General features: G+C 27.0%; 1 protein-coding gene across 3 annotated transcripts in view; it reads right to left on the reverse strand.

The window, feature by feature from the left end:
* Positions 1-1,810: 1,810 nt before the first annotated feature.
* The window catches only part of LOC142325396 (leucine zipper putative tumor suppressor 2 homolog), a 353,005-nt gene continuing 326,881 nt past the window's right edge, over positions 1,811-27,934 (reverse strand). Inside the window, exons 2-7 of one of the 3 annotated variants that reach the window (XM_075367119.1) lie at positions 25,559-25,688; positions 14,158-14,338; positions 9,959-10,253; positions 7,268-7,441; positions 6,083-6,298; positions 1,811-2,393 (exon numbers count right to left, since the gene is read on the reverse strand). In XM_075367119.1, coding sequence (XP_075223234.1) covers positions 2,052-2,393; positions 6,083-6,298; positions 7,268-7,441; positions 9,959-10,253; positions 14,158-14,338; positions 25,559-25,688 — 1,338 coding nt within the window. In that variant the 3' untranslated portion in view covers positions 1,811-2,051. The remainder of the gene's footprint in view (positions 2,394-6,082; positions 6,299-7,267; positions 7,442-9,958; positions 10,254-14,157; positions 14,339-25,558; positions 25,689-27,934) is intronic. The other 2 variants (XM_075367117.1, XM_075367118.1) reach the window with 2 other exon arrangements.

Below are 27,934 nucleotides of genomic sequence, written 5' to 3' on the forward strand. Positions count from 1 at the left end.
ATTTTAAATTCATTCATATCATTTTAAAAAGTTAATATTTCTTAAGAAAAACTACAATACAGAGGATGATGGTGGTACCTTTAACAGAGAGCACAAATTTTCATTTTGAGGTATGTGTTTTCAGTGCAAGTGAAAATTGATTATTATGGAAAGAATATCATTCTTAAATTTTAACTACTTTTAACTATATGCATATATTATTTGAATAATATATGCATATAATTTTATTAAATAATACAAAACTATTATATAATGGACTATATGAAATGTAAACTATTCAATTTATAGTCATTTTAGCTATTACCTGTTTTGTGATAACTTCAAGTACCATTTAAAAAATTTTTTTAACATTTTGTTATAGTCAAAAGCTAAAATAAAATATATTAAAAGAAAGAAAATGATAATTGGTAACAAAACATATAATTCATTAAAAAGTATTATTTTGAAAATAAATCAGCTAAACAATCTAGCAATACCTTTTTGAAAAATTGCCTAATTGGATCCTAAGATGATTTGCTGTCTTGTTTGCGAACAACCACCAACTCTATTGAATGTGTGGTTTTAAGAAAATCCTTTCTCTTTTTTAGAGTAAAACAGGAATGTAAAATAAAACCTCAGAGGATATTTGAATGATAAATACTTGTAGATTTATAATTTTTCCAGCCCTAACTGTTGTTTCACTGATCAGAAGATAGTTAGCAATTTTTTTCACCAATTTATCTTTTTAAAAGATCTTTCTAATGTCTCCAACTTGTTATTTAATGAAATATGTTTATAAAATGAACAGTACTTACAGAATTTATGAAATAAATTGCTTTTAATAAATTAAGTGAGGTACATCCTGGGCAATATTTTATTACCTCATTTCATTAAGTAATTACTGAGAAGGTTGGTTAAAAGGGAATCTATTGTGTTTTCTAGCCAATAACTTATAACTTTTTTTCTTAAAAGCAAACATAACAATAATAAGAAAGAGTTTAAAGCTTCTTAATCATACATTTTCTCTTTTAAAAAAGTGCTGTAAATAATCTAGAAGATGCCAATGATTTACTGCAAAATGTATTCCTCTTGATGGCTACCAGATGAGAATTGCAATAGGCTAATAATGCTGCATCTCACCAAATTAAATCTAAAAACTAATATAAGTATTTACCACCATTCCTTATAGTAGAAAAATATGTTTAAGAATTCAATGTGTTATTTCCCACTAACCATGAAGAAAAAATGCAACAGAAAGTTGCTCTTTTTTAAATTTTTAAGTGAAAATTTAAATTTATGTTAACATAATTTCAAGCTAGTAATGTTGCATAAGATCCACATTTAAGTCTAATAATTAAAAATATATTTTATTTAATTAGATTTGAGTGTGTATTCTATTATTCAAAAGTGCTGCAGTTTGTTTTGAGCTCATGTAATTGGACTATCTAAGAAATTTTTAACATAAGACTGGATGAGCTATAAACTTTCTGTTCTCAAACTGTAACTGAGTTTACATCATAACTACTAAAAAATTCAGTTACAAGTAAAATTAGTATTATATTAATTTCTGAAGTATCACAACACAGATGCATTTTTAATAAAGGAAAAATAAAATTATAAATTATTTTCACAATCACTATTTATGAAAACATATTAATTATGAGTCAGGTATTAGTAGATTAATATTTCTGTAATATATTCTGTAAAATAATTAACAGAAATACTGCTCATATAAATAGATATGATTTACTTACAATGTATTTTTCCCCTAACAACAAAATATGATAAATAATGTGATATATAGAAAACTTTGTTCAAATAAGGTAATATTTATTTATTTGATTTGCATATTTAAATATGTTCTTTAAGTTATCATATTTATTTACACTTGATACATTCATATAAATTAGGCAAATATTTTGAAAAAAGTAATACTATATGATTACTGAATAAATTTATTTTTCTCATCATATAAAAATCACATGTAAAATTTTAGCTCAAATTGATTTCAAATACATTAATAGAGTAGAATAGTATTCCAGTTGTCAATGGTGTAGGTAACAATTTATTTGTTAAAGCTGTATTGCAGTTTGAGGTAAAGAGATCTGTTTTTTTCTTCTAGTTTTACTATCAAGATCCAATTCAAGTTTCAGACTCTCTAATTCTGCTTCTAAGGTGCGAGTACGACGGTACATCTGAATATAGTTTAACTGCAGTTGACGCTGATAGCTGAGAACCTTTTCTTTTTCTTGAGCCCACTGCAGTCTTTCACGTTCCCATTCCATTTGTTCTTCAGCAAGTTCTTTCTTGAGTAGTTCTAATTCTTCTTCATATCTTTTCTCTTTTACATCTACATTTTTTATTTTATCTTCCTCAACTATTTCAGAATTCTCTTTTGATTCAGGAACATTAATCTGAAAATATAAAAGAGAAGACTTTCTTTTTATGAAATTAAATGGAGCAGAAATCAACAACTTTATTTTAATATTTTTGTAAACACAGTGTTTAGTTTATTTTGTCTAAATTTTATTCAGAGTTAACTGTTTTTGGCCAGTGAATTTAATTAGAAAGAAGGTCATAGTACTGAGTTGATATTTGGGTGAATGTGCTTCTTTTTCACTACTTCTGCATTTAAACTGATATCAAAAATTAAAATTAACATGGAAATTTATCCGAAATAACATTAAATGATTAAACTCAAGAACCTACAGTATTACTCATACCAGCAGCAGGTGATAATGGTAAAATTAATAATGATATTGTATTGATTTCCAAACTTTTTTGAGGATCCCAAAATAAGTATGTTAGCTATAAGTTATGCTGTGATTAATTTCCTGAAGCAAGGAAGAGTGTACCACATAAAGTAGGTAAATCTAAGCAACTTGAAAAAAATATCTGGGGTTTTCTTTGTTTATTCTAGAATCATTGTTAGCTTAGTTACTTGTAAATCCCCCAATAATTTTCTTTATTTTCTTCTATCTTTGCCCTGTCTCCTGAGAAAAGATACCACTTGTGTTAATTGAATTATAATTTTAATAAAGTTGTTTATTACCTAATCTTCAGAAGGCTCACAATTACTCTATGGATAACTCCTTCTTTTCCTTTACCTCCATTCTCTTTTCTCTAGATAGATACAAAGGGAATTAGATTGGCTTAAACAATGCTTCTTCTGCAAAACAGCAGAGGAACAGTTAGTTCATAAGCAGCTTCCTTAACCTTTTACTTGCTGTCCAACAGCTCATATAATCATTTCGCACATCACAAATTTACAGCTTTATCACACTAATATTGCCTAATATGCTCATTCACATTATCTTAAGTAAAATAAATAAAATATCCAGCTTGTGTTAATAGTTACTTACCGACTTCACTTTAGTCGATTTTTTATAAAAAATACAGAAAAAACATTGCAATATATAATATGTAAAGCTAAACCATCTTAGTCTTGAGAGCCTGGATTCGCAATGTTTACATCACACTTATACTTAGATTTAATATAAAGTGCTTCCAAGCCTTACAGCAGATGACCAGAAAGGTATATAAAACTTAGAAGTAGTTTATAATAAAATCCACTGTATTCCTTGACCATTATATAAATCATTTTAATGTGTTAATATGGAAGCACCAAATGCAGTTTTTAGTTATATAGTGTATGTAATATATACAGACAAACAAATCAAGATTTACTGAGGATCCCAAACCAATATGAATGATGTAAACTCATGTAAATGACACCCACTACAGTGGGTGTTATACAGAAAATATTACTCACATGGAGTGCAAAGATGACGAATTAACAAACTGACTTTCATGAAATGAAATTATCGTGAAAATAAAAACTGACAACACAGTTGTAGGACTTTCCCATCATGCGGCTTTTTTTTTATGCACTTCTTACACACACATTTAAAATATTTATAATTTTATTTAAATATAATATTTTTTGTTTATTTAATTCAATGATTTTAATTAAAGTGCCACCGTATTTTATTCGTGCAGGTGTGGCAGTATTAGCAGCTACTTTAAATATTTTTATACACTTTAAATATTATTCATTTGTTTAATTCTACACTTACCTGTGATTTTACAGCATAGCAGACGACTACAACAGCTGTACGTCAGTGCTACACTAACACTCTTTGTGGTGAGAGGGGGTACTATTGAGACAGTATATCTACTTAGCTGATAGTTTATTTAGATCATTTTTTGAGAGTGGGGATGCGATTTTGCAAAAACATTTTTTGCAATTATTATTATTCTTTAATTGTTAACAAATGTGCCTAAGAAAAATAAGACCTTAATTAGGCAAAATCTTGAGATACTGAGAGTGACCTTGCTGTATAGCCTCACCTCAGCTTCACCAACTTGATCTTTTAAGTTGAAAATTTAATGGCATCAATGCCCCATCTATAGAAGTAATTTGACCATGTTTGATCCAAATCAGCCCAGTAGTTCTGGAGATATAAGGAGTGCAAGACCAAACACACACACACACACACACACACACACACACACACACACACACACACACACACACACACACACACACACACACACACACACACACACACACACACACACACACACACACACACACACACACACACACACACACACACACACACACACACACACACATATGAACAACTGGTTTTTTAGGTTTCTTAGGTGTAAAATATCAAGATCCAGTGAAAACCGCATATTCCCAAAGTGGACCAGTTACAATTCTTTATCTTCTAAAGTTACAGCTCTGCTATAGCGCTAGACAGGAAAGTAAAAATAAAATTTAAATATAAAAATCAAATAATGAAGTAATTGTAATTATTATGTTTATTATTTGCCTTCGAGTACTTTTTTAAATTTATCCGTACTTTATGTATATAGTTATTATATTTTTTATGTATTCAAAATATTTTGATAAAAAAAAAATTATGTTAGTTTTAATAAAGGTATTTAGTAGTTCAAATTTTATCTAAGATTTTTATATCTCAGGTTAACAGAGCACAGTATAAACATTGTTAAGACAGGTACTAGTAGTGTAATGCTAATTTTTAAAGGTAACAAGGATTAACTAACTTATGTAGAATATTGTTAATGTTTTTAAAAAAGGATTTTAGTGAATTACCTTTTGAAATTCTACTTTGTATTTAACTTTAACTTTTAAAATTTTTGTTCTGTCATATTGCTCCATGAATCTTTAATAAATAAAATGATACATTTTTATTATTTTTTTTTTTAATTTTCAACTGGTTGACTGCTCTGAGGCCTAATTCTAAATTATATGTTGTCAGCTGGGCTATAAGACATTCTGATCTTTTAGTGTAATAAAAATTTCCAACTGCTACGAATCTTTATTTTACTATATTTTGTAGGAAAAAGTCACATTGTAACCAGATTACAACAATGCTAATAGTATACTTAGCTTCTTTGTGCATTGCCTTATTCAAAAATTACTAAGCTTTTCCCAACAATTATACATTTTACATTGTTATAAAATAATGACTGATTTTTACAAAATAAATCTAATTTTATTACTTAGGTCGGCAACAGAATTAATTATAAAAATGGGGTTTTTAACACAAAAACAATCATATCTTCATTAATAGACATAGCATCAAATCGGTGTAAAGTGGTAGTCCTCGAAACATTAGCTAAAACATTTTTCTGAAACAATTTTTAATATGACCAACCCTTACGGCAAGGGATGTAACCAAAATGTTGCTGGAATTGTTAGAATATGAGGCTTATTGTATGCTAAATTTGTGAACATTTTTTCACATGCAACCATTGTCCTATTGAGTAAATTTGAAGTTTTTCTTAACTTTATGGTTGAAATCTTTTTTATCCCCTAATTACCAGTGGTGAAATCTACCTCTGCCTTCCGGCATGCCAAAAGGGATTTTTTTTTATTATAACTACAAAGAATTTAAAGTAAAATGAATAGAATGAAATTTTGTTTGGAGACTGTGTAAATTGAAAAGAAAGAAGAAAAAGATTTGTAGCAGTGTAGTTAAATATTGGTGTTTTGGATGCAACATCAGGCTATTAAACTTAAATAATATAGTAAATAAAATTAAACACTGGATAAATGATTAAAATATACCAGTGCAAGCTTGGCTTCAAGTTCCTCGATGTCAAGCTTCAGCTTATTGGTTTCAATCACATATTGCTCTTGTAACTGTTTATGGTGTCTTGAATTTTCATCCATTTCTGAACGTAACGTTGCAATTTCTAAATCTCTTTGCTCCAGTAACAACCTCAATTCTCTTATCTCACTTCTTAATGAAACAACTTCATGACCTTTGTTGGCCTGTTCTCCCTAAATAAAATAATAACACATTTAAATATGTATTTTATATAAATATTAAATATTCTACACAAACAAAACTCTCATTTAATACTACACATATATATTATATTCTAATATTTTAATACAAAGTGTACAGTAGATCAAAAGTTATAAAAATACTTAAAAAAGGTCAATTAATTTTTTTGTTAATAATATTAATTTCAACATTTTTTCAGATGGTACACATTATTACTGGATTAATCAACTACTAAGCAACATTATTACAAATCAACATTTTTTAATTTTTAAAATCAATTAATCGCAATAGATTGAAGTAGTAGTAGTAGTACTACTAAAACTATGTCATTAATACACCTTAAAAATCATTAACTAGTCTCTTGATTGGATGTAGCAAGTGACTTGTTATGCTCCTGGAGACCATGCTTGATACACACAAGGGACAGTATTGAACATTTCAAATGAGTATTGATAAGAACCTGTCAAGTTAATATGCATGCATTCATCTTAATTCTGATCAGGAAAACTACACCCTCCTCCAGCTACCCATTCACAGTTGGCTTCTTTTTCTTGATTTTTACAGTCCAATTTTTGTCTTGTCATTCATGTACCTGGTTTTACTACAATTAATGTCTAATCTTGAAAATTTTATCAGTGATTTTACAATCATAAAATAATTTACAAAAATGAGATTTCTTAATAATCTGAGATGCAAGAAAAAAAATTTGTTCCATCTTTAACTGAAAATAAAACATTACTATTTTGTTTAAAATGAGATGTTTAGAATTTACAACTTAAATATGCAGTGTTGTTGGAAATAAATAATAATAAACATTGAAATAAAAAAAACTGTCACTTCTGTTTTAATATTTTTCAGCTAATAATATAATTTAAACACACTGGGATTTACTTAGCTATAGAATTTGAACGAAAATAAAATAAAAAAAATCATGGTCATAAAGTAACTTTAGCAATTTATACCTGAGTTTCTTTAAGTTGTGACTTCAGAAGTGCAAGTTCTCCAGATTTCTGACAGAGTCCCCACTCTGTTTCTTCCAACCGCCCTCGAAGAAGCTCAACTTCTTGCCGAAGTTCACCACCTTCTCTTTCTGCTCTTTCTCCTTCTTCTCTTAATCTTTTTTTGTCTTGTTGCAACTTATCAAACATAATTTTATTAAACAATTATTATCAAATTTTAAGTAGATTAAAAACACTACACATATACACATACAGTAGACGCACAGATTAAATTTAAGTAGAATTATTTGTCCCTAGGTAAGAATGCTAATGTTTAAAAAAAATTATTTGGGTTTGTTTTATTGTTTAAGGCTATTTTTTCTTTACCAAAGAAAATTAAAAACCTCGTAATTTTAATTATGTTTTAAGCATACAATTTATGATAATAACAATCATCCATGTATGTAAACTATCAATTGTTTTGAAATGAATATTTGTTTTGTTTTTCACTGCGCAGGAAATATTTTTTAAATGTACCCTATTTGCTTAAATTCAAATTTAAGCCAATTATGATCAAATTATTAAACTTTTTAAGTAAAGATTACACATTTAATCAGTAGTTTTTTCTGTTTAATAATCCATTGTCTATCTTTTAATGAAATAGAACAAAATGGTCAAAATACAAAACAACATCTGAAATTGAAAAATAACAGATATATCTTTAAAAATTGCTTTCTCATAAAAGAAAAAAAAATCATTTCCAGTCAACACAGACCAACTTGTTTTCTGAACAAAAAGTGCACACAAATAATAAAAGCAAATTTTATTGATTTATAAGTAGCTCTTAAATACTTGTTTTTATTGTAATTTATTCATAAAAATAATAATATCCATCTCTATAATACTAAACAATAGAAGTATTTTCACAAAACTTGGCAGAAAACTTTGGCAAATGAAAAAGGACCTTATTATGCTTCTGTTGGTACTTTAATAAATTACCAATTCTTTTGCAAGATCCTCCACTACTTAATTAAAAAAATTAAAATATTTTATTTTACAGGACCAGTATTTATTCTGTTGATATTTTTTTTTAAATATATTAACTGAAAAAAGTTTTCATTTTCTGAATCTTTACTTCCATTAAAGCCTTATAAATTAATTATGAGATTGCATTTTAGTTCTAGAATAAAACTAATTATGTATAAAAGTTAATTTATCCGTTTACTTTTTATTATTTTTCTTCCTTTTTGGTTAGTTACAGAGATCTCTGCTTCATTGAGACATATATGAGGAGATTTAGAATTAAAACAATTTAAAATGTAGAAAGGATTTTCATCTCAATAACTGAAATAAGATGAATTATCTGTTGCTATTACAATTAATTGTAGATAATGAAACTATTGTTTTTGAATTATTGATAAGAATGTTTTTTAACTTTGTTTTTAATTTAAACTTACATTCAAGTATACTCCAATTTAGTGAGATCTCTGCAAATGCTAAATATAATGGAAATGAAAAAATGAAAGAAAAGTAAAGCAGTATGCGGAAAAATTATTTTTTTTAAATAATATATTTTTATATTTATTAACTTACATATCTTCACATTCTTTCTTTACTACTATTATTTTATATATTTATTCTATGTATTTTTAATCCCTTCAGTTATTTATTATTATTTCTTCTTATAATTAATTTTTCACACTGCTCTGATAACATTTTTACCGTTATTCCTAAAGGAATAACTGAAGATAACAGATCTATCTGTTTTTCACAGATTAAAATCTGTGAAAAACAGATAGATCAATTCTTTCTTTTATTTATGGAACAGTGTATCTAATCCTGATGTGATGTGTATAATGGATAATTATCATCTGATCTGAATAAACTTTTTTTTTCAATTTTTGTAAATGATATTATCTCTCAACTTTTATAGGGATATTTTTAGTTTGACAGGTTTTTCTTTTTTCTTTCTTTTGAATGTCATTGGCTGCTCTAAAAATGGCAGCAGCATACATTGCATTGAATCCAGGCAAGTTAAAAAAAGTTCATCTATGGTCTTGGCGCATTAAAAAACTGTTTTGACTATTGTCATTTTATCTTATTTAATTTTCAGGATATTACTCCATGAAATGTTATGAGCGTTTTCAGTTGTAAGAGGTGCAATTAATACAGCTGTTCTTGTTTAGTCTAAGATTGATCAATTCTGAAAGAATCCCTTTAACTGAACCCCAATTGCCAAATACAATAATAACATGAGAATGCAGAGATAATTTTAGCTAAATGGGTTTGAGAATAGTTCCTGAAGCATCTAGTAAAAAACTGATTAGAACAGTAACAGTCACCTAATCAGATGGATTGGGTAAGTTAAATTTAAGTAAAATAAATTACACAAATTTTACTTCAAAAAAAGAATACTTACATAACATATTAAATGATAATTTTTTTTTAATGACTACACAGAATTTATGCAACTTTTTTTTATATACTACTAGATAATTTAAAATGATTATGTAATTTCATTAGTCATTTAGAAGGCAGCAGCAAACTGTCATTCAGGCTGAAGTACTTGAGTGACAGGAATTAAAAATGAATCACTAAAACTTTTACTTTCTTCAAAATTTATGAAAAAAATTTACAAATACTGCAAAAATATAAATAATTTACCTAACCTTACAATAGAATAAAAAAATAAACTTTAAAAATTGATTTTTGTACCTGATACGTCTGCATCATAAGCATTTGTTCTAATTTATGAGACTTTTGAGTAGCTGTCCGAAGTCTATTTTCATGCAGTGCTTTGACTCGTCTCATTTCACGTTCCCATGCTCTCTCTTTTTCTTGATAAACTCTAAATATTACTTGTTCATTATGTTCCATTGTTTGTCGCAAGTAAGCTACTTCTGAGTCTCGTTCTCGCAGAGCTGCTTCCAGTTCCGCCATAACTCCTGACTCACATGGTGAAGGTGTTAGATCTACAAGACTTCCAGATCCTTCAGATGCTAACAACCTACTACAAAAGCAAATGAAAAAAAAGGGTGAGAAGAATACAAAAGAAAAGAAAAAAATAATATAAAAAATAAAACAGCAATAACAACCATCTTTATTAATGAAACTAAAGTGTATATCTTTAAATCTCCATTTCTGATAGTTTTAAAGTTGTTTTTTTTTTGTTATATTATTGAATAGAATTTTTAAAATTTATAGAACCTCTGTCAGTCAGTTTGTTATATTACATGACATTATATTACATTATGTCTGTTTGTTACATTACATTATGTTATTGATGCATGTCACAATCTTAGATATAATTGGCATAAGCCAGAGTTGCTCTTTCTCTGACACTTATGATGTTTGATAAATGCTAGCCACTTTCATGAACAGATTAAAAGTGTTAGATGTAGGACTGAATATCACTTATATTTCAATGGGTTTAGCATGCTGATGTGCTAATCTACATGCAGCTTGATGAACAAAACAATAGGAAATAATTTCTCATTCCCCAATTTCCTTAGCAAGTTTAACATGAAATGTTTTTGTTCTTTCCTCCCTTTTAACCGATAACTCTCCCATTCTTGGAAGTGTTCTGAGAATGAATGTTTTGTACTAGGTCTACTACAACCATTACAGTGGTGACAACTTACGTGTATATAAATTACAAATTAACAATGTAATTTAAATGAATAATTCTCAATTGGAAACCTCTATTATCAGAAGTAATGATAGGCTATACCTCTATTATCAGAAGTAATGATAGGCTATACAGCGCATCAAATTAATGTCTGAAATAAAACCCCAGAAGGTAACAAAAATGAAAGCAAACATTACTAGCAAAAACTTTTGTCTAAAACACTTTTTGAAATCTTCAGCTGTGATCCTGCTCCCAGTTAAAAATTATTATTTTTTTTCCACTTTCTTGCTTATTTTGTATGTTCTATGAAAAATATTATTGTATTAAAAATTTAAGTTTTTTGAAATTTTATTTCTTGGTTCTGCCACTTTCATATTACAAAATGGTTTCTCTGTCATCTCACTTATTTGTATTTGATCAAAAACTTTTTAGAAGAAAAATTAAAGCACATTTATTTTTTAATTTTGTGTGAGTGGGAAACTCATTCTTCTCAACCTGAAAAGTAATTTTTTTTGTGTTTCCTTGGTTATGGCGCATTCTAACAAAACCCTGTACAAAATTTAAAATCAAGACCTTTTAAACTTCATAATCTCTTAAAAATAAATAATGGAAATGTTAAAGTAACTCTTACAGCAATTAATTACACAATTTATACAAATCATTTACAAAGACAAAATTGTTAAAAAGCCTATCTGAGTTATAGTGCTTTGTTTATGTGAAAGAATACATAATATTATAAATGAAGGAGGATTTAAATTAAACTTACAAAAAATTAATTTCTTAAGCAGATATGTAGTTAGAAAAGGATTGAAGATTATGTTTGTAATCTTATCACACACCCATGACATAACAGCAGGTTCGGTGTAACTGATTTATTAAATAGAATAGCCAGTAAATGTTAAATTTTATGAAAATGTGACTACTGTACTTAAATAGTAATTTACAGTAACATATGATATAAATAAACATTAAGTAATATAGCATATCTAAAAGTACTGTAGTATTCCCATTACTATAATTATATATATATAAAAATATAATACTTATAAGTTGTAAAAATAAAACACATTTCAAATTAAAAAGCGGATATTGTTCATTAATCACATAAGTACGATAACAGGGTGAAATTATTAATGTCTAAACAGAAAACCAAACCAGATTTATTTAATATGTTTATAAACTCATGTCACCACCACATAGCCAGAATTATTATTAGGGTGTATCCACAAGCCATGATTAATAATAACAAAAAAAAATTATACAAATCACAAAATTAACAAATTTGGAATTTAAAAAATTACAATTTTGAATTCTAAATTTACAATCAAGTATTGCTTTATTTACAATTATTTCCTAAACAATGAAACTATAAGTAAATTGTATAGAGCAATAATGACGTGAAAGGGAGGCATCCAGTGATACCTTCCAAGATAATATAAAGGTTTAAATAAAGTATAATACAATAAAAAGTATAATGAATAAAAATAAAACTAAACGTAACAAGATACAAACAATTCAAAAATTAAGAGTTAAGAACAAAAAAGTTAAATGGTAACATAACTTAACATAGATATAGAGAACAATAAAATTAAATAGTTTACTAAACAGAACAAGCACAATTGAGTATAAAAAAAAATTGTGAAAAAGCTATATATCAGAAGCAAAGAACACATAACAAATTAACACACTGGTCATATATAAGAATTCATAATCCATAAACAACAAAACAAAAGAATTCATATTACTAAATTAAAATAATTCATAAATAATATCAGCAAAATTTCAGTAAGAAAAGGGTGATATTCAATGCCCAACAGCCTCTAGATCCAACACATGCAGCCTCTTTAGTTGTCTCAAATTTTCGCTATTATTCAAAAGATTAACAGCAAGATGGTTTTTGTGCGTGTTAATCTTAAGTAGATACTTTGAACTTAGCCGGTGAATTTCTTCATGAATAGATGACATTCCTAAGTAATCGTGGATCACCTTGTTCTTTGAAGACCGTGGCGCCTCTGAAATGTTCCTCTGCACTTTGTTCTGAAACCTTTGGATGATGTCGATATCACTATTGCTTGCCGTACCCCAAAGTTGTAACTCATAGGTCCATGTTGGTTTTAAAAACACCTTATACAACAACAGGTTGTTATTTAACAATAACATGGACCTTCTTTCTAATAAACAGTTCCATCATTTAAGCTTGATATTTAATTGTTTTTTCTTTTCTCTAACATGATTTTTCCACGTTAGGCGGTGATCCAAATGAAGTGTCTGGTACCTTATTTTGTCGATTGTGAATATCTATGTTCTTTGGTGGTTGGGTTTCAATTAATCACACATCTCAGGAATGCTGGACCTGAGACTGTGTACAAGATTACACTTCATTTACATTCATACATATCATTCTCATTCATTCTCTGAAGTAATACCTTATGGGGTTCCAGAGGCTAAAGAGAAAAAAAGTTACCTTATGTTGCCTGAATGAGAGATGTGTGAACTATCTAGGCAGATACGTGAGTAAACTCCCCTCCTCATTGCAAATGTCACATGACTCGAGATTTTGAAGTATTAACATGTACCTTCCATTTGACTAGCCATTCACAGAAAAGGTTTAACTCCAATTGCAGTTTCTCTGATACAACTGTTGAGTTAAAATGAACTCCAATAATTGGTGCATCGTTAGCAAAGGATGCAAGAGTCATATTTTTCGCACTAGGAAGATCTACAGAGTAGATTGAATACAAAACCGAACCGAAGACTGAACCCTGTGGAACCCCCAATTTCATATCTAAAAAGCCTTATATTGGTCATATGTAACCTGTGAGAATGTCGGTTCATTTTTATGATGATAAGTTTAGTTTTGAATCTAATGTTGGTTTTTCAAATTTTATTATAATTTTAACTAATAACACCAGTTTTAAACACATTATGGCTGTAGTTGTATGAAGTTATTAATTCTTCTTTTGTTAATTAATTGCTTATTAATTAAATAAAGTTATCTGATAACAATTTATATTTAATATATATTCTCACAAGAATATTTTAATAAAACAAAATTTATTTTCTTTTACATATCATGAAATCAAATTCCTCAAAATATTTCTAATGTTTAAGATTTTTAGTGCTTATAACTTTCCAAAAACCAAAAGTAATCCAGATAATTGTTAAAAATTTAATCAGTATAAATATTAATATAATATTATATTATTTATAAATACAATTTTTTTGTTACAGATATTATTACACAACATAATTTCTTATTTACATTTAAGGGATAGTTTTAAGTTACCTGTTAATACGTCCATTACGTGAACTTGCAGGGGACTTTCTTACACTTTCCAAACTGTCATAACCTAACAGACTGGAAGTGAGTGGCAAAGATGACATGGCAAGTGGAGGAGATGATCGTAGCTTACGATCCAATGAGTAATTTGAATTGCTTCCATGTGTATGACGTAGATCATTGCTACCTATACAAAAACACAAATAAATACTCTTACATTATTAAATATAAAAAACCTATAATAAAAATTTTAAATATAGTCTAAAATTTAATAAATACAGTCTAGCAAAAGTGATCTGAAATACTTTTGTCCAAATTCAACAGACCACCATTTTTTAACATAAAGATTCTCGTATTAAGTCAAGATTCATAAATCAGTGTTTTGATACAGAAGTTCTTCATTGTTACAAATTTAAAATGAAAGTTTTAAAATGATTTGTTATCAGTTTTAAGTTACATACTTAAATACGATTATGTTTTAATACAGACCTTTTTATAGCAAAAACACAAATTACCTGTCATAAAGCTGGCATTAAACTGTTTTTCATCCAAACTGGAACCATTACCTTATTGTTTGTTAGATATCAAAATTAAATAGATAAACTGACATGACACATATCACTCCTGAAATAAGCTAATGTTAAGAATAACAATTATCTGAAGCTAGGTTTGGAAGAGAACAGTAAGGATTTAGTTACACTTTTGTATTATATTCTACTTTTTTATAATAACAGTTCAGTAGTAAATATTCTTTAATTTATAAAAATAAAATAATTTATTTCAATGATGCTAACAAAAATAAAAAAATCAACAAATTAAATAATTTGGTTTGATGTAAAAACTAACTATTTGAGTTGATGTATGGGAATATATTATATACATGTTTAACACAAATAAAGGTAGGTAACAAAGCTGTATAAATATCGATTTAATAATAATAATGCATTAACTAAGAAAGTTACCTAAACTTATTACACTTTCTTCTGTTATAAATCCCAAACAAAACCAAATTAAAAAGATTATAACCAGAATTTTTGGTTAATTATTTTGGCCAAGTTTTCAATTACTCTTTTATAGTAGTGTTATCAAATTTCTTGTAATATACTCATCTTAATTAAATTATTGGCAAAAACATTTGAACATAGCTGTATATAAATTTTAGTTCATAAAGTTGTTAAAAGCATAATGTTTAAAGTTAATAACTGGTTATTGATATTACTGATCAATATCAGCAGTCAACATTACAAGAGCTATAAGTTATGCCATAAATGACTTGATATAACTGTAATATTTGTTATTTGCATTAGCTTATTTTATTAATTATCACAAATTTAATTTATTGCACTAATTTTTTTTCTCATAGTTTTAATTATTTCTGGAATACATTAATAACTAAATATAAGGAAGACCATCATAATTACAGCTTAATAATTCTGGTCTAGCAATCATTCAACAATTTTAATATACTTAAAGTTTTTGGTAAAAATTATTAACATTTGCCAAATAGTCAATGAATGAAATTGTATCAACACATATTTCAAATTGAACTGATTGCACCTCTCTGCTCAAGTTTTGAATTTTTCCAACAACCTACTTTCAAATTAATTACTGACAATAAAATGTCACCTATCTAATAGTATCCTCATTTTTCCTTTACATGAAATAATATAGACTAAATGCTAACCACTGATCTAGCCCAATTCCTGAAGAAGCTGTTCCAGAATAAAAATTTCACTTACAATATTGAACATCATCACAATTTTTTATTGGCAACAACAGGTTAGTATGCAATTAGATAACTTTACTTTCTAAAACGAGAAATGAATTTTGTAGTGTATGAAAAATGTCTACCTTGATCAGAACTTGAACCCAGAACTTTCCTGGTTGTAAGGCAAAACTCTCTACTCCACCCAGTAAATAAATATATTGTACAATCATGTTTACAAAGATGCTATAACTTAATTTATCAATATTTTGGAAACCTAAGACAGAGCTAAATACATTTGTGTTAAATACAACACTGAGGTAACACAATGTACGTGGCAACTAAAAGCGTGATTTTTTAATGACATTCTAATTATAAAAGAATTATGGTCCTCAAAGTATCCCCACATCACCAAAGCTTTTCTCTGGGAACTTTTTTAAAAAATACACTTTTTTAAAAATAAATACTTTAAAAATAAAAAAATTATAATTAAAAATAAATAATTTATTCTCATTTCACTGAACAATAGATGACTAAGATAAAAAATTAAAATGAAACAATTATGGGAGTTAATTATGAAACAATTCTACAAATATGATTAAAGTGCATAAAAGTTTGTATTGAAAGCTTCAGTGGTTAATAAAAAATTCTGATCAATAAATGTTTATTAGGCTGCATTATTTTTGGACAATCTGGTATATTCTGGGATCACAGTAGTCAAGAACAGATAACTTTAATCATTATTTATAATTTTTATGAAAAACTATTAAAATAATTATTAAATTATTTTTCTTCTTAAATAAAATTTCTTGTTAAAAGATAAATAAGTTATAAGTGTTTTAAAAAATATTAATTAAAATAAATTTTAAGACCATTTAAAAAAAATAAAAAAAGAGGTCTGTATGTATGATGAAAAAAAATGTTAAATTTAATTGCTAGAAACTATTTATAGATTACAGAAATTTATAGAAAGTTCAAAATGATTAAAAAAAAAAAAAATTAAAAAGGCGAATTGTTATTAACTGAATAATAAATAGTCACTATACTGATTTTGCAACTTTAAGAAAATTTAATTTTAAGAATAAGGTAATTTTAATTCTTCACTTACACCCATTTTCATAGTGTGATTATGCCAATTAGAATCTTTTAAAGTTTTAAGTTGAAATCCTTACAGTCATTTCCTTAAATGTGATACTTGTGAAATGCATGGTCATTTTTGGGTTAGAGAATTCAACCATCAGGAAAAACATGGCTTTATTCTTCCTCATCTTTCATAATTAATGTTTTATTTACATTTTTAATAGATATGTAATCTAATTTAGTAAAAATTAAGAAAACTATGTGGGATTGTTCATAGACAGGTGTTTTGTCAATTTTTAACATTTTACTGTAATGTTCATTGGGTATCTATATTTTTATTTATTTATTTTCTCCATTCAAATAGGCTAACACCCAATTATTTATTAATGATAGATGAAATCTATCATTATTTTATAATTAAAGAAAAATCTATCATTATTTTATAATGAATGAAATACTGCAAATCTTCCTTGATTTGAATGCAAAACCTTTCATTTTATAAGGTCCCTTAATCTTTTAATGAGCTAAGTTAAGCTATAATCTTTTATGTAATCTAGACCTAAGAGGTATCCTGATGAGGCAAACAGGGTTTTGGTATCCTTCAAATAGAATTTAACATTACTTAATTCATGTTATAATTAAGAGAGTTCAGGAAATTTTTTAAAGAGAGGAAAATAGTGGGAGGTTGAAAGAAAATTTTATGGAAATTAAACAAAATATGTAAAATTAGTAAAATATAAATTTAAATAAAATCAAACCAAGAACAAATTATCATATAAGAAATAATATGTACTGTATATGTAAACTTTTTCTTATAATAAAAAGAAAATTATTTGTATAAAATGTTTATGATTTTAAATATTTCAAAATCTGATCCCTAAACAACAAATTCACCAGAGAATCTTTGGGTGTTGTTAGTATGGAATGGAAATTGTAACATGAGAAAAATGCCAAGCCTAACTGCAACTTAACACTCTGGATAAAAAATAGATATCACTAATTTGCCATAGAGATTAGCCAAATTAAAAAAAATTGTATCTTTCATGTAACTTTACTGTTTATACACAAATGTATAGTGCATACAATGAAAATAAAAGCTTATGTTGGAGAAGGTCGAGACTGCATTACCACCGAACCTGAAAACATTTACTCCCGTCTAAAAGGAAAAAAAAATAATAATCGTACTTTTATTTATGCACATTTAATTTATTATCATATTATTATTATATTATTATTTATTATCACGTTTTATTAGGTATAATTAATTATTATGTAATTAGTATTAATAATTCAATAAATAAATATTAAAAAAAACAACTTTAATTTAATTAAACCAAAAAAATTCTAATTATGCTTGAATGTATATTATATCCAAAATTACACCAAATTAGATGTACAATTATTTATGTTCAATATTTAGAATTCTTAATAATTTATTATTTAGAATTTCCAATTTTTTTCTTTCTTTTTTTCGTGCAATTGTTGATTGTACATATACTATTATTATTTCTTGTAATTACCGTTAACACTTACTTAAAATTTGTATTATGTCCAGTTCCTGTGCAAGTTCACCATCTCTGTCTTCATCAGAACAGTCACTTTCACTACCACTGTCTGAATAAATGTTGAATAGACTTATCATACATTTTTATAGATTAACGGTTCCATCTTCTTATACTCAGTTTCAGCTTTTTTTATACATTCACAGTAGGGTTTCCAATCGTCCTTATTCATTTCATTAATTTTTTTCTCAGCTAATATTTTAATATCTGACATTAAAAATGTTGTGTTATTACTACCAATATATCTTTTCACAGCTGTCATACCATCTCTATTTTTTTAATAGTTCATCAAAATGGTACTTAATTTATACATGATTTAATGAATTGCTACGTGATTTAATTATGTCATATAAATGAGGTGTTAACATTGTTTTATTAAACAGAATATTGTGTTCTTTTCTAATCAATTAATCATGCTACATTTCCTATCATTTGAATTCAGAGACTTCTCTAGAATTCTTTTAATTAATTTAATTCTTTTAACTGTGATATGGTGTATTATCGATACAACCAATGTCTGGGAGGAGGGAAGACAAGTAATTAATTTTTCAGATGCCCACTTCTTAAAATTGTTGTCGATGCTATTATGATAGTCATCACTTTTTGAACTCGTTTTCCAAGTTAACAATGCATTTGGAATGAACTCCATTTCTCTTACAGCATGGATTATGATTAACTGATCAATATTAATCCATACTTTTAATCTTGCACCACTGTCATGTGATCACGATTTTGTCTTTGAATGGGGTGTTAAAATTTACGATTCATCCAAATAAACAACCAAAATTTATCCTTCAATCAGTTACTTTTACTTCCTTGTACGAAGTAAAGGAAGTATTGTGAATGCAAAAAAATTCAGTTTCCAGATTTCAACTGAAATATTCATTTTGGCCATCCCTGAATCCATTTTGACTAGTTTTGGTGTGACGTCTGTACAAATGTATGTATATATCTTGCATATTTCAAAAACGATTAGCCAAAGGATGTTGAAATTTTGGATTTAGGATTGTTTTAACACCTAGTTGTGCACCTCCCCTTTTGATTGCAATTGACTGAAGCAAAAGTGTCTAAAAATGCCTAAAATCCAAAAAATTGGATTTTTGACTTTTTCTTAACTGCAGTAATAATAAGCTCATTGAGTGCTTTCCAAAGATATATGATAAGTGGTATGTATTTTTGTTGGTTCCAGAGATGCAGCTAAATAAAATTTTAATTAATGAAATATTTGGATGCTTGGGAAGATACATTGATTTGAATCAGACTTCATCTCCTTTTTTAACTTCTTTTTGAAATTTAAATATATTGATTTATTAGTAATTATTACCTCCGATTTAAAAAAAATATTACAATAAATAATAATTCAATAATAACAAAAAAAAAATATATATATATATGAAAACGTATTAGCAGTTATTAATGAAATAAAATTTGACTTACTTTTCATTTAAAAAAATGTGTATATGTAATTTAATAGGTGTACAAAGAAGTCATAGATGTTCCACATCTGGTGGAAGAGATTAGAATCTTTAAAAAATCTGATGTAGACAACACATGACTTCCCTTTTTTTATTTTGTAACCCCGGGACCATCGTTACGAATTGCTTCAGAGGATCATTCATCTCCTCCTCTAAAGCAATACTTAATGGTTGTCCCAGAGGTTAAAAAAAGGAAATCATGTGTTGTCTACATCAGATTTTTTAAATATTCTAACCTCTTTCATTGGATGTTTTCTTTCTCAATCAAAAGTTTACTATTATCAGTTTTACATTACTTAAACTGTAATACTTTCAGGATAACTGCTAGTGTGATTCTAGAACCTTTAAATTTAATGTTATTTTGAACTTCTTCATGCAATCTATTTAATGTAGGCAGTGAAACTGTTTTGTGTGAAACTCATTAACTGTTTGTCTTACAATGCCTTGATCAAAACTATCTAATTCACTAACTGGTTTTAAACATTATTTTTACTTTTTTGGCGTGCTGAATAAGCACAACTGTGGTTTACATTTAAGAAGATCCTGCTTTTTTTCAGAGTTTTTGAACTTTAGATATTGAAATCCTACAAGCTGCAGCTGCAGAGGTTCCTTCTTCCCATTCTTGAACATGTATTAAATGTTTGTCATTTTCTAATTCTCCTAACTTTAGCTATGAAGTTAGATTTGATGAATCAATAATTTATGAAAATTGAAAGATTTTTAAAATCATCGATTTTTTACAAAAATTGTACAGTATTCATTTTTTACTATTCACGAGCTTGACTCTGGAGAGTTTTATTCTCTTCATAATGTATACAATAATATCTTAAATTTGTTCAGGGCTTCTACCCACCCTCCACCCAAAATCCGCCACCATCCACTAACCATTCACCATCCACCCACTATCTGCACACCATCTGCTCACCCAAATAAAAAAAGGTTGCGATGAATCAAATATCATAAATAAGCAATACATAAGTATCATCTTATTAACTCATTAGATATATCATAAAATATCATTTAATGATATTCAGGTATTGCAATTTATGAAAAATTTTATTGATATTTTTATTACAAACTTTATTAAAAATGTTTTATTGATAATTAGGTAGATTTAAATTATGCCACTGTAAAAAAAAATCCAGTAACAAAAAACATACAAATTCATTAGTAGACACAAAACATAATACATACAACTAACATACCACATATTGCAGAAATAAACAAATACACCATTCATACTGAGACACACCAAGAATTGAACTAAATCAATCATTGAAAATGAAAAATCAACATTAGAAGTGAATATTAGTCAGCAATGTGATACAAAGATTACTTAACTATTCTATGAATACTTATAAAATTACTAAGCTATTAATAAATTATTACAATTTGTAGGGCATAGGCCATTATTTAATGATGATGTTTATTACTCTAAACATCAACAATACTAATACCCATTACAATAAGTGCATATAAATATAACTCAAATGAAATATTTTGATAACCTTTATTCATATAAAGTGGTCATTCATTTTATGACTCACCTGATGGAAGGAGTGCAATAAAAATCTATTAATACAAGTTTAACCTATTTGTTTTTGTATGGTTTACAACAAGAAATATTTTTAAGTACGCAAAATATTTTTAAAGAAATTATTGTCTGAAATTAAACAAAATGATAATACATTTTAACTGTAGAAAGAATTTTTGCTATTTATGAAAATAAAAAGCAAAAATTCACAGTAAACATACTGTGAATTTTTACTGTATAGCTCTGCACAGCGACTTTACCTCATGCAAGCAAGCTTTTATTTTCATCTTACACAGTGTATACATGAATACATATTTAAAAAAATCTTTTTTGTGTAGTCACATGTGCAACTTCAAACAACTGATTTCAGGTCCTCAATCTGAACAGGTTTTGGTGTATTGAAGACAATCAAGTTTTATTTTTAGTGAACTGTTAATTATTATTTGTTGTAGGCGTTTAATTAATGTTTTTTTAAAGAATGTTTTTACTTATATTTGTGACCTCATATATGGTGTGCATTCTGCTTCATGCATAATGGCTGATCTAAACTGTTGAACAATAAGAAATATAAATGCAAAACAATTGAATTTATAAAATGAAAAATATATATTTATATATTATTTTTATTGTATTCCTATCATAAAATTAAATTAAACTAGTAAGGCTGACGAGTAAATATAGGAAAACATTGAATGATATTTTAAAACATATGGGTTTTCCATTTGAATAGTAAAATTCATTAAAATTAACAGAATCAAAAAAGTTTATTTATTTCCATATCTCATGGAGTATATTTTAATCACTCAATCCACATGGCAATTTGAGGAAATTCTTTGTAAGTTTATAGCAACTGAAGCAAGTGATAAATATGATATTTGAGAGAGTGATAAATGTTAAGTGGTAATAAGCAAAAACATGTCAGTTACAGAATGTGTTCTAAGTATAAGTTATCGCAAAATTATAAGTCACTAACTTTACTAAATAAGCACTCTTTAGAATTTTTTTAATCATCAAACAATATTATACACAAATTTTCAACTTGGGCTTACTTGAAAAAGTTTTGCTGATGAAAATTGCCAATGGGCTACTTGATAAAAAGGAATAAAAGAGCAAAATTTTAAAAAGATCGTACTTACTATTTTTCTTACATTCAGCTGAAAACTAAAAATATAACTTTTCTTATCAAATCTGCTGTAGCACTTTTTCTTTTCCTATGAAATAAGATTTTCTTGAAAAAATCTTTACAAAACAAATATATCAGAATGGTACAGAGAGAGAGAGCTTTTGCCTTATTGCAGGAAGATGTCAGTGTGATACCACGTCAGACTAGTTATAATTTTAAAAGCTATTTGAATCTGCCTCATGAATACCATTCTGTTATTAAGTTCTATTTAATGTAAAATCTTGGCCTTGGTGATTCAGAGATGTAATGAGTTACAGATACACTTACTATCTAACAAGGAACACAGCTGCCCACGAGCCTGATCCAGTAGGTGCATTATCCGTCCACAGATTTCCAGAATATGATATGAATTAATCATAAATAAACATAAATCTTCATATTTTCTTTTCTTTTTAAGAATTACTACCATGCAAGTGTTACAAAATAATTATCTTTTAGAATGACTGGAGGACGTTTCTAATGTCATATAATAATGAATAAGTTTATTAAACTTATAACAATACATTATCAATTACTGATACATAAATTATAATGTAATTTAAATAATCACCAATCAATAAAATAAAAATACATGTGAATTTATTTTAGGAATGCTTTTTTACTATCTTTGTGGATCATCAATGGGATATCACAATTATTTATAAATAACAGTAAGTAAACTAATTAATAAAAATTATAAATGCATTACTAATTTTATATGTAAGAGTAATTTATATTTGTTTGGTATTTAGACAATGATGCACTAAAATAATGAGAAAGCACTTCTGGAAAAAAATTGTTTTTTTTATTTTTTAAATGTTTGGTAGTTGTTTTAACTATGTTATATAATGAGAATTTAAATTATTTAAAATAAACACAAAAATTAATGACTAAATCCTTGGGTAAATTTTTTTTATTTTTTCTTTAATTGAAAAATATTTTACAAGTATTTCATTATATAAGATCAAATTTAAAAATCTGATTACATGCAAAGTTAATTAAATCAACAGAAATAATATCTTTGAGCAGTGAGGATAACTGCCCCTCACAAAAAAGTCATAACATTTAGAAAATACTCAAGAGGATAAAACTAGTTTTACATTGAGGACAGCACACTTTCTGCTCTAAGTATCTCAATAAAAACTGTCAAAATTTTTGGACTAACAAAAAAACAGTAGAGGAAAAGAGTTTCATCCTCTTTTTTGTTTATATTTTAAGTAAATTCAGTTTACATTTAGAATTAATGAAATCTAGTAATACTTGAACAAAATATTATAAGAAAAATTATTTAAGTGTTGTATAATTTGATGTTTTAAATCGGTTTTATAAATATTGTGATTATCATCAGAAATTTTTATAAGATGCCAAAACCATAATATGTTGCTTCATGATACTAGGTAACATTTAGAAATGGAATAGCCCATTTCAAGAACAACAAGCATTTCATTCCAGATATGCTAAGGAAAAGAAGATTGGAATAGTTTCATGTTATTTTTTCCATTGATTCAAATATGCTACTGTATGTTAGTATACCAAACCCAAAAAAATGCAATTGTATACTCCTAGAAGTGAAATCTTTACTCAAGTCATCACAGTGGCTGGCTTTATTATCATTACTCAGAAAGCAATCTGAGTGATGCCTCTTTCACCTCAGGTTTTCATATGAGGTGCTTTTCTATTTGGTTAGCTAGAAAAACTTTGTTTTCAAAGTTACAAAGATTTGGTCCAATATAGTGAAGGTGAAATGTATTATAACTCGTTCAGTTTTGAAACAATTAAACAACTCAATATCATTTATGGTGGCTAATCTAACATGTCTGAAATACGATATTAATTGTTAAATATTACATGAATAGTATAAGCCAATGTAGTAAAATAAGATATCAACCATAGCAGAAAAATTATGAAAGTACAATCAATTACAGTGTAATTTATACAAAAGTTTATGACATAAGTATAGCAGAAGATATTTCACTTACAAAAAAAAAAAGAAAGAAATTGAATGTAATGAATGTCTATGTCTGTTTAGAAGGACAATCAATGATCAACACTAATGTAAGTCCTAATAAAAAAAAATTTTTATAGGCTAATATAATCAGTTTTAGTATAAACAGTTTTAAGATGTGGTATATTAGATATGGGAAATGAGTAGGGAAATTATGATTTTATCATTGAATCAAAGAAGATGTGTTTAAAAATATGACACAATATTCAAGATAATATTAGGTTGTAGGCAAATCAGATTTTAAATTTCAATTTGTTCTAATATATTGTTGTGCTTCTACTGTTTATGAATATAACATTTTTTAATTTGTGTCTGGATAAGCATCATTTGCTGTAATTTTATAAACCAGAAAATTCAATTCCTTGTTAAGTTGTTTGCGTGTGTGCGGGTGTGCATGCATGTCCACATGTGCAGGTGAGATATGTGTGGCTTTTATTATATTGTAACTTTGGATAAACATGTAACAAGTTTAGGTCATTGTCTTATGTATGTTGGTTATTCTGTTTTTTTTTTTCTAATTTTTAAATCCTTGATTTCTGTAAATTTTTAAGTCACATTTGTGGTCTTACTTACAGATTATTAATTCTTGTAAGAATAATTTATTACCTGAATCAATCTATAGTGTGGAACAAAGTAGGATCGATATGCATTTTTAAAAGAATGTAACAAATCTATAATTGGAAACTATAAAAATCTTGTGAGTAAAGCAGTCACACAGTTCTTTAAACAAACACACATGCACACACACACACACACACACACACACACACACACACACACACACACACACACACACACACACACACAGAGAGAGAGAGAGAGAGAGAGAGAGCCTCATTAAATAAAATAAAATAAAGCTATTTCAAATTATAATAATAACTTACTGCCGTATAAAGTAAGATGGGATCCTGGGCGAGTTAGAATTGGTGTTGATCCATAATGTTCACCAGCATTGGTAAACCTAGCTGCAGTAGGTACAGGTTTAAATGCTACTGGTCGTATTACAACCTTTCCCTGCACATAAAAACAAACATAGACTTAAAAAAAAAATTTAAATATAACAAAATAAACTTAATTAAAAAATTTTGTTCTTTATGTCACATAATTTTACTTTCACAAATACTTATTCTTACACTTTTACATATTAATTAATGTATACATAATTATTTATTATTATTTTTGTATACATATATATATATATATATATATATATATATATATATATATATATATATATATATATATACTCAAATCAAATATATATATGTATATAAATGAATGTTTGTTTGTCCCGTATACATTCATATAGCATTCATCTGATTGTGATAAACTTTGGTGAGTTGATGTGTGCACGCCCGTAAGATTTCTGAATTAGTTTGGACCCACCAGGTAGTGCTGGGGTCGAGATATTTTGGAAAATTGTAATTATGGTGCGATTTGACTCATATTATATTATATTAGTTACGTGAAAAGAAATATTTTTGCAAAAAAGGGAAGAAGAAGGGAAAGAGGAAAAAGGGAATGGCGAAGAGGAGAAGGGGTGAAAATTGGAAAAGAGAAAGAAGGAAAAAAGAAAGGTTAAATTTTGTGATGTTCCATAATGTTCAGTGTTTTTTGTTGTATCAAACTTTCATTTGTTTGTTCATTTAATCTCTCTCTCTATCTCTCTAACTATTTGATATATATATATATATACACTCAAATCTAGCAATAGCGAAGCATTGCTAGGTCAGATAGTATATTATAAATATTTACTACTGTTAAATATTTTTCCTACAAAAAAATTATCAGAAAAATATTCAGCAATAGTAAAAATTTCAGATATGAGCTTTAAGTTATTATTTTATTACAATTATTTTTAATTAAAAATTAACAACAGAATATAAAATTTATTATTCATTTTCTGTTTGTTTAGCACCTGAGAAAATTTTAAAATTAATTATAAATCTGGACCTAGATATGTGTAAAAAACAAAAATACCTTGCATGTAAATATGTTTTTGTTTATAACAGTTTTTGAAGTACAACATTATGGGCAAACTGACAAAAGTCATAAGCTACTACTGAAAATAATTTAGCCTAAATAAGAATTAACACTCAATGACAGGCTTGTTAGAGAATTTGATGGGTAAAACTGTCTTCAATGCCTCTACACTGAGCCAAATACATTTCTGAACATAAATCTGCTAGGCTACAAAAAAAAGGATTTTAATTCTGTAAATAACAAATAACACGTTCAATCTGTTCACTACAGGAATTGACTATTTAATGAACATCTTTACATGCAGTAAAAGTAACACTCATAATGTAGTCAGCAAGAAGTCTATCTTTCACACAGAAGGTTCTGGGTTTGAATCTTTGAATCCCAAAGATGTACAGCATTTTTTCAAAAGTTAAAACTTTCATATTTCAATCCTGTCAGTATATATGTAGGCATCAAGAGGAACATTTGACTGTAAAAATCCCATCATCATTTCCCCCACCCAAAAAAAAAACAGTCAGCAGATGAAGAAATGTAGTAATAAAAAAAAACCTGTTAACATAAATATATTAATAAATTTATAGCAATAGATACTTAGCATCATGATTTTTTCTTAAAGTGAACAAATTTGTAAAAGAAAAAATATAATCATAAACAGTAAAGGAAAAAAAATTTTCAGATATCAAAAAGTTGATAGATCAATCATTAGCACTGATTCATAAGAATAATAAACATAAACGTCTTGAAAGGTAGACTTAGACCTATTAATTAAATTTATAACTTTTAAAATTAATATTTAAATCTTAAAATAAATTTTAGGGCAGTTATTTTTTACTTATTACATTCATAAGACATAATAAAAAGTCAGATTTATGCAATATCAGGCGATATTCACAAAAAAATTAATGAAATAAGATCAAATGAGAATTTACCTCAACAAAAGTATTACTTTGTTTAATAATAGTCAAGTAATACTATAGAAGTAATACAATAAATGTTTTTTATAATAAAATGAAACCAACTTCAAAAAGTGTCCTAAAACAAATAAAATAATACTTTTCAGTTTCTCTTAATTCTGACTTTATCAAACTGAAAAGTTAACAACTATCCATCCACCTAACTAGCATTTAATTTTTCACAGACTTCAAATAGTGAAAATTTAAATTATTTAAACAATCAGAGCTTTTAGCACATTTTTTGAAGTTTTTTTATTGTTTTTAGTATATCCTAGTTTACATTTTTAGTTTATGAATGCTGTAAAAAAATAAAAAATTAAACAA

This window comes from Lycorma delicatula, chromosome 5, assembly GCF_047948215.1.
Source record: "Lycorma delicatula isolate Av1 chromosome 5, ASM4794821v1, whole genome shotgun sequence".
In the NCBI taxonomy this organism is placed as follows: Eukaryota; Metazoa; Arthropoda; class Insecta; order Hemiptera; family Fulgoridae; genus Lycorma; species Lycorma delicatula.